Source organism: Panthera uncia (assembly GCF_023721935.1).
Source record: "Panthera uncia isolate 11264 chromosome D3 unlocalized genomic scaffold, Puncia_PCG_1.0 HiC_scaffold_8, whole genome shotgun sequence".
NCBI classification, from domain to species: Eukaryota; Metazoa; Chordata; class Mammalia; order Carnivora; family Felidae; genus Panthera; species Panthera uncia.
Window position 1 is genome coordinate 68907770 of NW_026057586.1, and position 16330 is coordinate 68924099.

Here is a 16330-nt window from a genome sequence, read left to right on the forward strand (position 1 = left end):
TCTGAAAATACTGGACGAAATCCCGTTTTTTGCAGTCACGGAAGTGTCCCGAGCCCCCATTTTACAGGTGCAGAAACTGAGGTCTGAGGAGGGGGAGGGTGCTGCTCACAGATGCACGGGTGCCCTCGTTTGTGGCACCGTCCCCCAGGGACGAGCTTCTGCAGCAGGAACCCCTCCCAGAGCCCCGCCTCCTCTGCTTGGGGGTGGGCTTCTGGCCCTCCCCGACGCCCCGCGGCGTCCGTAGGGGGGACGTTACTCACAACGAAGGAGACGACGGCAGCCAAGGCCGCCTCCACCTTCCCTTGGTCCCTGGGGATGCCTCTGACCCGATGCCGCGGCGACTAAGGCTGCCGGGAAGTCGGGTGCGGGCTGAACGTCGCGTTCCCGGCTTCTCCGAGCCCGGGCCTTGGGAGGAGCGCTCCATAATCTTCCGTGGCCGGAGGGAGCGTTCGGGCGTTTCCGGCGCCGAGGGGCGGGGCTGAACGTGACGCAGACGTCACCGTCGCTGCCTGCAGAGGGCGCTTGTTGCGCGTTTCGTTCAAGTCGGATCGTGGGCCAAGCATCCAGGAGGCACAGGAATCAGCTGTAGTCCTGGAACCTCGGTTTCTTGCTCTGGAAAGTGGGTTTGATGACAAGTCTGGTGAGGCCGCAGTGGGACCTGGATAAATTTATGAAAGGAACTAGAAGAAACATTGATAAATATGCAGTTACTTAACCTTCCTCGGTTTGTTCATCTGTAAATGGGGATAATTGTACCTTCCTGCCCTGTGTATATTGTGAGAGTTGCAAACTGTGGGAAAAATGCATATCAAGGGCTTGGCACCTTGTAAGCACCCAGTAAATGGCAATATTTGTGGTAATAGGCAAACTGCCCTGCCAAGCCAGGAAATAATGTCCAAGACTTGGTTCCTGTCCTCAAGGAGCTCCAGTCGTAGAACCAGAAACAAAGCAGCTGGGAGCTGCAGTGAAAGCACTGGCTCGGAATCAGACCTGTCACTGACCACTTGGACCTCAGTTTCTTCCTCCTTTCTCTAGCCTGGCTTCCTTGGATTCTGGCTTGTGAAAAGCAGTCCAAGATGTATTATAATTAGATTCATAAAGTGGAGTAGAGACTTTGCAGTGTCTACAGACTCTAAAGTCACCACCAATTGGCATTTATTCATACAACAAACTTCACTGAGCTAATACTCTAATACCAGATCCTAGGGAAGCAATATTGAGTAGAGATGGCTCTTGCCCTTGGGGAGCTCACAGTTCAGTTAGGAGCATATAAACAGCCCTCTAGGATAGTGTTGGGCTAGAATGAGGGACAGGGAGAGGAACTGTGGAAGCCCAAAGGAAGCAGCTATCAAAACTTTGGCAGTTAGGGAAAGCTGCTGAAGGAGTGGATAACAAGAAGTAGCTGAAGGATGGAAAGGAGTTATGTGAAGGAAGGGTAAAGAGTGACTACTGGAGTGAAGGAAAGGATTTCAGACAAGAAGCTCATGGTGAAAGAGAATGTGGCAGAATCCAGAATTCCATGGAGGCAGCCCTGGAAGGCAGAAGAGATTTGGACAGAGAGGGATGTGGGCAGGGGAGGGCATACCAGTTCTCTCTGTCCATTCCATCCAGTCCTGCCCCCTCCAAAGACACCACGAGGGAACATGCTTGTGTCCTTCCATCTCTGCCTCAAGTACTTATGTCCCCACAGCTGCTTCACCCACTGCACACATCCTGAGCCCCAGGTGCAAGGACCACTCCCTGCACCCACAGGCCAGAAGACACAGGTGCCAGGGACTCCAGCACATGTCATCATCTAGGACCCAGGACATACACTTACGTAATGAGTAGGGCATAAGGCACATGGAGATGGAGGAAGGCTTAGAGTGGAGCGATGAAGCAAGAAGGCATTCCTGGGAAAAATCTAGTTGTGAACAGACAGGAAGATAGGACAGGGTGGCTATCTAGAGCCAGACTGTGAAGTTTTGTGCCTGGCAAGTGGATTAGCCTCTCCAGGCCTCACTTTTGTTACCAAAGCTTCTTAGAGTGGATGTGACACCATAATGAGAGAATGTATATAAAAGGCAAGAGCAGGAGCTGAATCAGTGAACTTGGTAGGTTGGTTGAGAACAGATCCAGAGGCAGTTCTGCTCTAGGGACACTGGCATAGAATGCACATCCCCAGGACCTTCAGCAAAGATTCTGACTCAAGAAGATCAGGGTGGGCCTGGGAATATGCATTGGTGACCAGCACTGGGGCAGAACTATTTTTAAAATTTTAATAAAAAGCACATTATCTCCACTAATTCCCCCTAAGAGCAAAGACCTCAAGTTCAGCTCTGACTCCTCCTTCCTCTACCACTAATCTCCCCAGAAGCCAGGAAGCAGTCAGGCACCCAGCAGAGCTTTTTATGTGTAACTGAGTCCTCAGTCCAGGTCCTCCCTAGGCGCCTGGCTCAGGGCAGAGGAAGAGGTTTCAGAAACTTTCCTGGCATGTCTCCTCCATGCTGGCATTTGGTGCTTTTGGGTCGTCCCCGTGTGTCTTCACGCAGCTTGACTGCAGAGGGACAGGCCAGGAGGCGGCTGCCCCCAAATAAAGCAAGCTTCATGTCCACCAAGCCCAGGGCTGTGCCCACTTGCAGGGGCCTTTTTAAAGCCCAGTAATGCCTCATTTACCTGCTAACACCGACCATAAGGAATGACCTTTTATCAACTGGTAGTTCTCCCCTCAAGTCCCCAGAGCCCCAATTTAAACTCATTGGCATATAATCTTTCTAAAATTTACTATGTGCTGCCTTCTCTTCTGGAATAAAGAGATGAAACATCACTGAAATCTTTTTTTTCCTGAGACCCATTGTGGAAACTGGAAAGTACAGGAGGTTTAGGTGTGAGCCACAGCCCCTCCACTACTTTGCTCTGTGACCTTGGCAGGTCACTTACTTTCTCTGACCTAGATCTTCTACTTTGTATTAGAGGATACCCTGCAGATCTAGTGAAGTTGTTGCAGACACCACACGTGTAGGCGGCTAGCACACAGCAGGCAGGTGCTCACCACATGGAGGCTGCCAAAATTGTTTTCTTGATGACTCCAGATCTTCACTGTGAACATCAATTATGGTTCCATGACCACTTTCTATTTATCAGTCTCTCCTCTGGTCAGGTCATCCAGAAGGCTGAGTTGGCTGTCATCTTAACTTCCTGACTATACTGTCTGGAAAGCCTCCTCCCCCAGAGACAATGCCACTTCTCAATGCCCCTTGCTTCCCCCAAGGTTACAGAAGGAGTGCCCAGAGCAAAGCCCCAGTCAGCTGTGATGGAACTGGGAGTGTTGGGTCCATTTCTACAACAGTGGTCCTATGGGAACCTAGTTGGGCCTTCCCATGAACGTGAGAGGTGGTAGCACAATCCCGTATTTCATTATACCTGCTGCAATTGAATCCGTTAGATTTGAGTTCAAATCCAAGCTCCGCCACTTTCTAGCTGTGTATCCTGGGGCAAGTCACCCAACCTCTCTTGGCCTCCAATTCCCAGACCATGAAGTGGAGATAGTAACAGTATCTATCTACATCATAGGGTTACAGGGATGAGCAAGGCCAGAGGTAAACTCAGACGCACCTCCTCCCCTCTTTAGCTAAGAGCCTTCATTCCTATTGTTGCTTAGCCTCTTGCTCTATGTTACAAGAATATGACAGCATGTGTAACACAGAAAACCTCACCCAGCTGCTAGAACTGGTCCCTTAGGAAAGCCCAATGAATCACCTCACTCCTAGTCTAGGAACCACAGCCCCAAATCATTCATCTATGATTACCCACAAAGGGAACTGGAGCAGGGGACATGGGGCGGATCAGTAAATCCACCCACCAGCCCATGACCTTTGCAGCAGAATTCTGCTTCCCACTTGGTGCCACCCCAGGGTGCAGACAAGTGGGCAGGCAGGCCTGCTGCAGGCTTTCATCAGCTGCAGGCAGGTTCCCTGGTGGTTAACCTGTGGGTGGACACTAGGAGGAGGAGGCTTATGGCAAAACTGCACGTAGTTCCGTTTTTTGTTTCCTTCATAAAAGGAGTAGGAGAAGGGAGGCTGCCTCCCTTTACTATAAATCAAGCCCTGCAAAAAATGGGACATCGCTAAGGAGGGGGGAGGAAGAGGGCAGAGATAAAGAGGACAGAGAAATTGGGGGAAAGGAAGAGGGATGTGGTAACAGGGAAAATGAAAGGGGAAAAGTGGATAAAGGACAGGGAAAGGGGAGAATGTGGGGGCACGATGAAGGGGATGAGAGACAAGGAGAAAGAGAAATGCTTAGTTTTTTAAATAAGTCTATATACTTGATCTTAGTCAAAAACCTGAGAAGCAATCTTCATAGATACGTGCAAAAAATTGCTGAAGTCAAAAAGGAATACTGAGGGAGACGGCAGCGGAATAGACAAGGCTGTAGCCCCAGCAAAACTGAGCACACAGCTGGGCTCACTAGGCTCCAAGCTTGAGGGCGGGGGCGAGGGCGGGTGGGGGAGTGAGGGCGGTGTACAGGGCACGTTTTCAAGCCCCCCTTTCCCCTTCCCTCCTCCCTACTGGGGCCTGAAGAGCCCGGCAGCCTGGGAGCTGTCCAGATTCCTGGTGCTGAAATGTATAGGCTCTTACTAACCTGTCAGACAGAACTGCTCAGCGATTGGACAACTACTTGTTAAGCACCTACCATATGCCAGCTATTGTTCCAAGTGCCAAGGAAGGCAGCAGTGAATAAAACCGACAAAAATCTGGGCCCTTATGAGGCTTACAACCCATGGAAGAAAACAAGATAAGAGAGTAGAACTATCCATGTTATGTCACTTTTTTTTTGTTGTTATAAATTGTTATAAATTATTGTTTTCAAACAAAGGTCATTTAATAAAACACAACCCTAATTAAGTAATAGCTGGTGATGGATTTTACATCTGATGCCAACACACACACACACACACACAGTATGTTCTATGTATGTGATTTGTCATTTCGCTTTTAACAAAGTGCTAAATCAGTTACAATTTTCATACAATATTTAATGTAGGAAAAGGGACACATTTTATGGAGAAAAATAAAGGAGGAAGAGAATGAACAGTTTGGCAAATGCACCCCTAAACAATGGTCACATGCTGCTCTCCAGAGAGGTGACACAGTGGTACAGGATGCCAAAGTTGGGAGTGAGCCCTTATATAAAGGATGTGCTGACATTGGGTCACAGGTCACAGGGACTTTCAGTTGAATGACCCATCAGAGGCCAGACTCCAACCCTGGCCTGTCCCCTGTCTGGGTGATACTCATTCCTTCAACCTCAGGCCATCTGGGTCCCTACTGTGCCAGAGAAGTGAGTTTCCACCCTGTGTGTCCAGCACCAGTTTAGTTCTGGATGATTTGAGACACTGGGCTCACTTCTGCTTCATCAGTGGGTTAACTCAGGCAACTGACTTCCTCACTTTACTCATCTATAAAATAGCAACAATGATCCTTGCCTAGTGAACAAGGGTTGAGGAGGTACCAAGGAGAAAGTGGTGGCTGAGTTCTCTTTGCTATATACGTGGCGGGGGAGGGGAGGATTCCCCCTTACTGAGGTCTCATTCTTTAGAGTCTCCAGTGCTCAACACAGGGTCTAACCCCATAGATGCTGAATGAATGAAGTGAGTGACATTAATGTTTGGTTGATGTTCATGGAGAACTGCACTGCTTTATCCTTCACATTGAAGCCCTGTTCCTGAAGAGCACTAATCTTACGGTCCACAGGGGTTCTGGATAGTTTTGCCCCAAGCATCTTTGCTACAAGCATTTTTACCACATAACTAACTGGCCATGAAACAATTTTTCCTTAAAAAATAAAAAAAAAAATAACTGGCTGGCAGTTTGGTTTGATAGTTTGTTGATTTCATCAACTAGCTGACAGTTTGGTTTCATTTCTCCATTGACATAGTGCTCCCGTTTGTATATAATATAAACTGCAGCCATTATAATGGTCTATACAGTTGTGCAGTCTTTTTAAAAATTTTTTAAATGTTTTTTTAAACTTATTTTTGAAGTAGGGAGAGACAGAGCATGAGCGGGGGAGGAGCAGACAGAGAGGGAGACATAGAATTTGAAGCAGGCTCCAGGCTCCAAGCTGTCAGCACAGAGCCCGATGCGGGGCTCGAACTCACAAAATGTGAGATCATGACCTGAGCCGAAGTCGGACACTTAACCGACTGGGCCACCCAGGCGCCCCCAGTGGTGCAGTCTTGAACCCACATTTCCCATAGAACTTTGGGATGCCTATCAGTGGTCATGTGGCAATATGCCAAGAACAAACAACAGAGTAGAAGGCTTTCACAATGCAATACAAAACTCAGTTACAAATATGCATCCTAGTATTTGGAAATGGATACCTCTCTTAATGAAGGAAAAACTGTGATGCTAAATGAGATGAATCAGCAAGCAAAAAATGTGTAATACTATGAACAAATGACTTTGAGGTAAGTGCTTAGGTACAATCCACAAAATAAAGTCAATTATTTGCAGTATTGCCATGAATGTACACACATTTAAAATGCATTCAAATATTTTTGTATTTTGCAATAGTCTTTTAAAATTTTGTTTCTCAGTGGCACCTAGCTGGTTCAGTCAGGATAATGTGTGATTCTTGATCTAGGGGTTGTGAGTTCAAGCCCCACGTTGGGTGTAGAGCTTACTTAAAAAATTGTTATTCATTTTTCATGTTTCATTATGTCCTTTTAAGTGAATGTCCTTCTTTTATTTTTCGTGATTTTGTCTGAGAAAAACAGACAAGATCCAAAGGAGCCCAGACGGCAGCCCAGGAAGAACACAGGGGTGTTCTGAGTGGGTCCTTCAGTGTGGACTACCATGGGAGACACTTGGGGTCAAGAAGGACTTATGGTCAAACAGGCTTGGGCAACTCAGCACACTCCACCTACCTCAGGAGATTTTCAGTGTTCATTGCCAGTCCAAGCTCCAGGAGCCCTATTTAACTCATTTAGCCATGAAACTCCTCTTTTCCTCTCCTTTTGGAGGAACACTTATCATCCTCAAGAAGGTGCCTTAGGAAATGCTGGACTAGGATTTGGGAAGGACTTGAGGATTCTTGTCGCAGGGAGACAATTTTAGAGGTTTATGGGATTCTGTAACCTCCATGTTTTGTGTGTGCCTATCACACAGTAGGTGCTCAGTAAACATATAATGGATGGATGGATGGATGGATGATTATGTTGTTCTCATTTCCAAATGGTAAAAATTGAGGGGAGGAAGGTGAAAGAGATGTGAAGCTCAAGGACTTAGGACAGAACCATTTTAGTTCCTTTTAGACCACAAGTTTGGCTGGAGAACTGATGGAATTCATTCATTCATTCATTCATTCATTCAACCAATGACAACATAGAGTGGTTAAGTGCAGTGTGGTAGATTAGCACTAAAGACTCAGAGAGGATAATTAACTAAATGCAGGGGTAAAGGAGGCCAGAAATGGCTTCCTAGATGTGAGTCAAATGGGCCCTTTGGAATAATGAACTCAGGGTTCCCACTCTCATGTTATTTTTCCAACCACACAAATCATGCTTGGGATTTCTTTCTTGGAATCCACAGGCAGCTGTGATCCCATGGTTGTAACGCCCTGACCTTGATAGAATCCATCTTGGCCCCCTCCCCTCTTTTACCCAGCCCCTCTCACCACTCTCCCTTGCTGTCAGCTGCACATCCTACACATGCAGAGGATATATCTGCATTATGCAGATGACTGAAAAGATTCAAAGGAGTCTGGCTCTTCTGGCAAAGTTCCAAGCAGAATGACAAGTAAATGGGGAGCCACTTGAGAGCATGGAGGCCCTGCTCAAGCCCCCCAGATGCCATTCTCAGAAGCCTCGACCAGACACTCACCTCCATCCTCCCAGCACCGACTGCAAACCAGCCCCTCTGCCCCCTGCAAACAGACTCATGACTGGATCTTTAAATGGGGGGAAAAATGCTTCATCATGTTCTGCTTCCATTCGAAACTAGAAACTCCCTTCCCCCTCCTTGCTCCTCCCAGGCGCACTCTCCTTCCAGTAAAACATGGTTAAAGGGACAGCACCATCACTTCTTCATCTCTGAGGGTCTGCTTAGAACCAGCGGTCTGGGAATGAGGCAGAGGGCAAGGGGAAACAAACTGGCAGAGGTCTTTTCTGGGGGATCTATCTGTCTCCATCCTGGGGATCCCACCAAAGGAAAACCAGTGTAAAGTGGAAGTGTAGTGGGGGTTGAGATAAGTGCCTCAGGGACGCTCAGATCTGGGAGGAGAGGCTTAAAGCTCCCTCCCAGAAAAAGACTGTGGGGGTCCTTTCAGCTATCAAAGGAGGAGTGGGACAGCCCAGGTGTGTGTAAGTGGGAGAACATCATAGAAAACATGGGACTGGAACCCCTTGCAGAAGATCAAGGGGCTGTGTCCCTGACTCCCAGAGTGACCCCGCCAGATTATTCACCGCCCCCTCCTCGGTTTTCATCTGCATAACACATACGCATACCTCCCTCCCCTCTCCCCCCAAGGAAAAGGCAGAGATTAACCCCTTTTTCCCCCTAGAAAGAACAGACCCTGTCCTCGGTGCTGAAGCGACAGACGCAGCCTGCCCCCACTCCCAAGGAATTTCACATGAGAATGAAAGCCCAAGAAAAAGTCATAGAACACCAGCAGCTGCAGGGCACCCCAAATTCCAGGGACCCCTTTTCTATCTGACCCTCTGTTAGGGCTTATGGGGGTAAGGGATTTTGGTACCCTGAAAGCATTCCACCACTTAGCTGGGGGCGAAAAGGGATGCCTATCGCCGCACCCACTTCTCTGCTGTGGGAGTGGGGGAGAGATGACAAAGTCGAAGTGGAGGGAAGATGGACTTCCTAGTTGTGCGAAAGCAGCTGCCATATCCACGGGCAGTATATGGGTCCCCTTTCCTAGTTCAGCCAGAGACACCCCCCCACACACACACAAAGCAAAAGCTGTGGGGGGGCGGGGAGGGGGTTTCTAGTTGCAGCCTGTCCCAGGGCAGGGCCCCCTCTTGGTACAGACAGGAAAATCAGGGGTGGGGGACACAGCTTGTCCAAGGTCATTTGGCCAGCAAACTGTGGAGCTGACTTCAGTGTGCAGACCCTGGCCTGAATTCTCTCTCACACAGCCCATGTTCCTCCTGCCTATTCATGGCATCCTCTGCCTCTTTCACTGAGGGTCCCCCTTGCTGGGGCCAGCTGCAGAGCCTACCTCCTCCTATACTGTGGAGACCACTGTGTCTCCCATCTGGGCTCCCCTTTCACCATCTTCTGAAGTGTTTCCCATACCCCCAATTCAGGGTAGCCTTGCCCCCCTTCCCAACTCCAAGTCCCCCTCCCCTATTCCGCAGCCGGCTGCAGTTTCTTGAGGCCTCTCCTGGTGGGTCCCAAGCTATTAGGGAAAAAGTGTACCTCCATTCAGGAGTCTTCTATCTCTACCTTCTGCAGCACCCATCATGAGTCCATTTAGGATTACTTTGCTCCCTCCCTTATTCTGGGCCATCTCCAGACACGCTACACCCCCTATCTGAAGGTCCTAACTTTCAGGAAAATTTTGTGCCCCCCCATTCAGGGGTCCCCTCATCCTACTGACTACAGAGTCATCCATCACTCCATCCCAAAGGCGACCTGCCCCTATTCCCACCAGGACTCCTTGTCATCTCCCCATTTCGGACCCCTTTTCTGTTTCCGAACACAGTAGCAGGGTCTTCGGACTCGCACCCAGGGGTCCCCGCCATTCCACTCCAGGAGTCCTCTACCCCCTAACTCGATCTCAGGGTGGTCCTCTGACGTCGCGTTGATTCCCCTTCAATCCAGAGTCCCCCTGCCCCGCCCCTCTCACTGCGGCGGAGCTGCCGGACCCGGGCCGCGGGGGAGGAGGGAGAGAGGGCGGGGCCCTCCTCCCCCGCCCCCCCCAAACTGCCTAGGGGCTGGACCCGACCGGGCTGCTATAAAAAGGCCGGCATCCCAGTGCTGCCGCAGTGCCGCCCGCCCCGTCTCGGCCTCGGGCTTCCCCCTCCACCGGCGGCCGCACCTGCTCCGGCCATGATGAGCTTCAGCGGCGCGGACGCGCTGCTGGGCGCCCCGTTCGCGCCGCTACATGGAGGCGGCAGCCTGCACTACGCGCTGGCCCGCAAGGGCGGAGCGCGTTCTGCTGCCGGCTCATCCAGCGGCTTCCACTCCTGGGCGCGGACATCCGTGAGCTCCGTATCGGCCTCGCCGGGCCGCTTCCGCGGTGCAGGAGCCACCTCGAGCACCGACTCGCTAGATACGTTGAGCAACGGACCGGAGGGCTGCGTGGTGGCAGCAGCGGCAGCCCGCAGCGAGAAGGAGCAGCTGCAGGCGCTGAACGACCGCTTCGCAGGCTACATCGACAAGGTGCGGCAGCTCGAAGCACATAACCGCAGCCTGGAAGGCGAGGCGGCGGCGCTGCGGCAGCAGCAGGCGGGCCGCTCCGCCATGGGCGAGCTGTACGAGCGAGAGGTACGCGAGATGCGCGGTGCAGTGCTGCGCCTAGGCGCGGCGCGCGGCCAGCTGCGCCTGGAGCAGGAGCACCTGCTGGAAGACATCGCGCACGTGCGCCAGCGCCTAGACGACGAGGCCCGGCAGCGGGAGGAAGCTGAGGCGGCAGCGCGCGCACTCGCGCGCTTTGCGCAGGAGGCTGAGGCGGCACGCGTCGAGCTGCAGAAGAAAGCGCAAGCACTGCAGGAAGAGTGCGGCTACCTGCGGCGTCACCACCAGGAGGAGGTGGGCGAGCTGCTCGGCCAGATCCAGGGCTGCGGCGCCGCGCAGGCGCAGGCGCAGGCCGAGGCGCGCGACGCCCTTAAGTGCGACGTGACGTCGGCGCTGCGCGAAATCCGCGCGCAACTCGAAGGCCACGCGGTGCAGAGCACGCTTCAGTCGGAGGAGTGGTTCCGAGGTTTGTAGGCCCGCGGTGGTGTGGGCGGGGGGCGCCCCCTGGTGGCCTGGCAGGGTGGACTCCCAGGGTGAAGGGGGCAGGGCTGGAGGGTGTACTGCTCAGCTTCCCCTGCAAAGTGCATTCCCCTTAGTTAAACGACAGTTTCACTCTGGGTCTCTGGAGATAACCCCCTTCCCTTCCCTGCAGCTCTGGGTTCTCCTTTGGCTGCCCTCCTCCAGGGGCCTTATAGCTGTCCTGAAGCTCTGGATCCCCTCTGTCCCCCCGCCCAAGATTGGATAACCCCACTCTGAGGCCCCTTTCCATCAGGTTCCTAACACAGTTCCAAAGCAGTGACGGCTTCTAGTCACAGGCACTGAGGACTCTTTGCCCTTCAAAGTAACATGCCTTCCCTGCCCAACACTGCCCATCCCCCTTGCCTGCATCCTGCAGGGGACCCCATTCTCCAGACTCCTATTAGGCTGCTCCCCAGTGAGGGATCATCACCTCAGCGAATGGGTATGTGAGGCTGAGGTGGCCCCTCAATGTCCTCTCTCCACTTGAGAAGCTGGGAGCCTCTTAAGTTCCCCCCTCCTCCCAACTCCATGATGCTCTGAGTCAGCTAGATTGCAGCAGCAGCAGCTCCGAAGCTGTGCCCAGCACCTGCAGGGTGACCTTGACTAACACTTGCCTTCTCTGGTTTTCATTTCTTTGGGGGTTAAAAGGGGAGGCGGTTGACCAGCTGAGCCTCTTACTCAGGGGAGCTATATGATCCTTCCTGAAACTCTGTATACAACTTTTGCATTTTTCTTGGGAGAGGGTGCAGAGGCTCCAGCGATTTTCAAACAGGTCTGTGATCCACAATGGGTAAGGGTCCTCACCCACTTTGATGGTTTCTAAGTCTTTGCCCAACACTAGCAGGGAATGCCAGGAAAGCTAGAACTTAGATGCATGGTTTTTCCCATTACTTTTCCTCTCCTTTGTAGTGGCAGAACCTTCCCCTCCCCCATTTCTGCAGCAAGACACCTCCCACAGCAAACCTCTCTGCTCTCTTGGGCTTTGCCCTTCACATAGACAAACCATCCCAGGACTTCTGGCCCATCCAACTGGCTTCCCTTCTCCCGGTCCACCCTCCCGACTCAGGCCCTGGGTGTTACTATTTTGGGATGCAGGATATTCACTTTCAGGAGATGTAGATTAGTCTCCAGACCTCCACTGATCCTGAGAGATCTTCTGGGAACCAGCAGCCCATTGCTCACAGGGGCCAGGGTGTGGCTGTCCTTGGCACAGGGACTCCTGTGCTAGAGAATGCACAGCCAGGTGGGGGAAGGGACAGAGAAGATGGCGCATGGGCCCCAGGCTCTGCGGTGACCTTGGGTTCTACAGAGACAAAAACCTGCAAGAAAGGGGCTATGGCTATATAGTAGCTCATAGCACCTTTATACCTCCAAAGGTCACAGGCTTATTAACTTGTTCAGCTACATGCTCAGAGTTAAGCCCTGTATGCCAAGTTTCACATTTAAACACTAGCACCGCCAGCCCTTGCTGGGAAGCTGAACTGGGTATTAGGACCAGAACTGGGGGCTTCTTCTGCCTTATGAGTTTTCAGATCCTGAATTGGGGGAGACAATCTAATCTTTGGAACCAGATAGACACTAGATTTGAATCTTAGCTCTACTGCTTACTAGCTAGGTGGCCTTGGATAGTAGTAATTTGCCTATCACAAAGGATAGGGTGGATTAAGAACCCAAGATGGCACCAGGCACCCAGTAGGTCCTCAACCCACGTGTGTCACCTTTTGGATCAGTAGAATCCAAATCCAGGTGTGTCTAACTCTGTTCCTTGTCTCCTTCTTCCCCAGTGAGGCTGGACAGACTCTCAGAGGCAGCCAAGGTGAACACAGATGCCATGCGCTCAGCACAGGAGGAGATAACTGAGTATCGGCGCCAGCTACAGGCCAGGACCACAGAGCTGGAGGCGCTCAAAGGCACCAAGGACTCATTAGAGAGGCAACGCTCTGAGCTGGAGGACCGTCATCAGGCCGATATCGCATCCTACCAGGTGGGCAGGGGTGGAGCAGAGACCAGACTACCTTACCTGGTTGGGTTATCCTGAACAAGTCACTGCCCCTCTCTCGGCAGGGTTGTGGTGGTGAAGACCATGGGCCTTGGAGTCAGTCAGACATATGAGGGGTACCACTGTGTCTTTCTAGCTGAGTGGCCCCAGGAAAGTTACCTGCTTTATCTGAATCCGAATTCCTTTAATGCAATGAAGAAAAAAAAAAGAATGCCCACTTTGCTCTGCAAAGGTTAAAGAGATGGGCAAACTTTTCATGAGCTGTGTGTGAGCCTGCTCAGCAGGGTCTTAGTCACAGTGCACATCTGGTAAATAATAACCAGTGTCTGGGAGTGAGCGTAGCCTGGGGAAGGCCTTGGCAGATTCCTTGCATTAAAGACAACTGGCAAAAGAAAATAACACTTTGAAAGAACGTATTATGCAAGTATGGTGATTGTGGTGATTGTGGATAAATTAGAGAACGGAGAAAGCAGAAAGGAGGCAATAAAAATCAGCCATAATGTTTCACTTTAAGCAGGGCTAAGTGAGCCTGGGGACGGGAGAAGCTTCCACTGGTATTTAACCTGCTTCTGTGTGTTGCTTCAGTCATCAGCTGCGGGTGCTTCCTCAGCCCTATCTGGCAGGCACTTGGGAGCATTGGGAGCCAAAGCAGACAAGGCTGTGTTCCTGCTGAGCATTTTCTAAGCTTAAAAGATCTGTAAAACGTCACCCATCATTCCTGGTGTGTTTCATTCGAGACCACTCCCCAGGTTGAGGTCATATACATACACGGCAGGATTTTTGCTTCAGCTGGTTTCCATGTCCATGAATGAGGCTGCCACAGCTTTGACAGCATGGCCCCAGTGAGACTGGCTAGATTGAACTGTTTTGGGTTTGCACAGTCTGCCCCAGCTTCTCTGGTGCTGAAGGCCAGGCACTGGCTGGTGCATGACATGTGTGTGTGACCTCTCCTCCCCAGGAAGCCATCCAGCAGCTGGACACCGAGCTGAGGAACACCAAGTGGGAAATGGCAGCCCAGCTCCGAGAGTACCAGGACCTGCTCAATGTCAAGATGGCTCTGGATATTGAGATCGCTGCTTACAGGTGAGGTGGGCCAGGGGCCTTTGGGATGGTGGGGAGCCCTTGCGTTCTTATGAGAAGCGAAGCACTGAGTTTCAAGTTCCCAGCAAGGTGGCCTGTCTTAGCAAAAAGAATTTTTTTTATTGTGGTAAAATGTGTATAACACAAAATTTGCTATTTAACCATTTTTAAGTGTACAGTTCAGTGGCATTAAGTACACTTACATTGTTGTGCAACAGTCACCACCATCTATCTCTAGAACTTTTTTCATCTTCCCAAACTGAAATCCTGTGCTTGATAATGAATAACTCCCCACTGCCCTTTCCTCCCTTCCTCTGGCCCTGGCAACCATCATCCTGATTTCTAAGAGAAATAAGTCTTGAGAGTGGCTTATTTTCATTCTGACAGTGATTTAGAGGATTAATGTTCCTCATCCCTCCCCAAATCCAACTGACTAGAGGTCTGCTTTGGAGGGAAGGGAGATACTTCAGTTGTCAGGGGCCTTTACAATTCTCTTAGTGTTTTTTAGCTCCCTGAGCTTTGGTTTTCCGGGGAAATAAAATGGGGATGATAATAACAGTACTGTTGTTGGGTTGTCAGGAGGAGGTGCTAATCCAGTTCCTGAGCGGATCTCAGTACCGCTGGGTTGTCACAGAGCAAGCCCTCAGGAAATGGTAGCCAGGAGAAGGTCATGAGACCTCCCAATTTAGCAATCTCTTGCTAAAGAGCAGGCTGACCCCCTGAAGACCTGTCCCAGTTGCTGGCTTTACTTCTCACCTCTTGGGTCTAGTTTGTAATCTTGGTGCTCAGAGTGTGGTCCATGAACCAGCACAATTGGCATCTTCCACAAGCATGTTAGAAAGTCAGACTCTCAGGTCCCACCCCAGATTTACTGAATCAGAATCTGCATTTTAACTAGATCGCTGGGGGATGTGTATGCTGTTAAATTTGCAAAGCACTGGTCCCTAGGGGTAACCCCTATACCTACTGTGAGGCAGGTACTGCCAGGTTCTTTTTATTCATTATCTCACTGAAACAATCCTCTGAGGTAGGGACTCTTAGTGACCCTCTTTTTGCCAATGAAGAAACTTGAGGCTTAAAGTGTTTGAGTGGCTTGGCTGAGGTCACATATCTACTGAGTAGGAAAGGGTAGAAACTGCTGCCCCCTCCCTATTCCTAAAACTCAAAGAATTTTGAGTTTGACATTCCAATGGGTATATTCTGAGACCTGTTAATCACAAATTTATAAATGTGGAATTGTTTGCTCAGGCTCCCATCTTCCTCTTAAATGTTTTAGTTGAGGGACAATTAATGTAATTTTTGTTAATGCAGGTGCTCTCTCTTGAGGACCATGTTTTTGTGCATGTTAGGGGAGGTTGTTTTATAAGTTTCATACTTAGCTGCAATAAAACCCCAGTGCCATTGGGGTGCAGATTCTGGGTAGTTCCTGGGATGATTTGCCAAGTGACTTTTTCCGGTCTCAAAGTGCCCACTATTCACATTCCTTCCTCCACCAAAGTCCATACCGTTGGATTCTATGGGCCTTCAGAGTAACTCAAGAAGACCCCCAATCCATCGATCTGTTCTGAGTTAATAATAATAATGTGTTCCATTATCCATTCTGCAGAAAACTCCTGGAGGGCGAAGAGTGTCGGATTGGCTTTGGCCCCAGTCCTTTCTCCCTTCCAGAAGCACTCCCCAAAATTCCCTCTGCAGCCACTCACATAAAGGTCAAAAGTGAAGAGAAGATCAAGGTGGTAGAAAAGTCAGAGAAGGAAACTGTGATTTTGGAGGAACAGACAGAGGAGATCCAAGTGACTGAAGAAGTGACTGAAGAAGAAGAGAAAGAGGCCAAAGAGGAGAAGGGTGAGGAGGAGGAAGCAGAAGGAGGAGAAGAAGAAACAAAATCTCCCTCAGCAGAAGAGGCTGCATCTCCAGAGAAGGAGGAGGCCAAGTCACCAGTTGGAGCCAAGTCCCCGGTGAAGGAAGAAGCTAAGTCCCCAGCCGAGGCCAAGTCCCCAGTGAAGGAAGAGGCTAAGTCACCAGAAAAGGCTAAGTCACCCATGAAAGAAGAAGCAAAATCACCAGCTGAGGCCAAGTCCCCTGTGAAGGAAGAGGCCAAGTCTCCAGCTGAGGTGAAGTCCCCTGAGAAAGCTAAATCCCCTGTGAAAGAAGAAGCAAAATCCCCAACTGAGGTGAAGTCTCCAGAGAAGACCAAGTCCCCTGCGAAGGAAGAAGCAAAGTCCCCAGTGGAGGCCAAGTCCCCAGAGAAGGCCAAGTCCCCTGTGAAGGAAGAGGC

The 16330-nt window shown here is 50.6% G+C and overlaps 2 protein-coding genes across 4 annotated transcripts in view; one reads left to right on the forward strand and one right to left on the reverse strand.

Annotated features, from left to right (window-relative positions):
- Positions 1 to 645, reverse strand: part of AP1B1 (adaptor related protein complex 1 subunit beta 1) — an 85681-nt gene extending 85036 nt beyond the window's left edge. The window contains exon 1 of one of the 3 annotated variants that reach the window (XM_049618978.1): positions 261 to 645. In XM_049618978.1, the coding sequence (XP_049474935.1) occupies positions 261 to 424 (164 nt within the window). In that variant the 5' untranslated portion in view covers positions 425 to 645. The remainder of the gene's footprint in view (positions 1 to 260) is intronic. The other 2 variants (XM_049618980.1, XM_049618982.1) reach the window with 2 other exon arrangements.
- A 9352-nt stretch (positions 646 to 9997) lies between these two features.
- NEFH (neurofilament heavy chain) overlaps positions 9998 to 16330 on the forward strand; it is a 7799-nt gene continuing 1466 nt past the window's right edge. Inside the window, exons 1-4 of the mRNA XM_049618984.1 lie at positions 9998 to 10920; positions 12758 to 12957; positions 13931 to 14055; positions 15659 to 16330. The exon at positions 15659 to 16330 is cut by the window's right edge and continues 1466 nt beyond it. Of these exons, the coding sequence (XP_049474941.1) occupies positions 10047 to 10920; positions 12758 to 12957; positions 13931 to 14055; positions 15659 to 16330 (1871 nt within the window). The 5' untranslated portion in view covers positions 9998 to 10046. The remainder of the gene's footprint in view (positions 10921 to 12757; positions 12958 to 13930; positions 14056 to 15658) is intronic.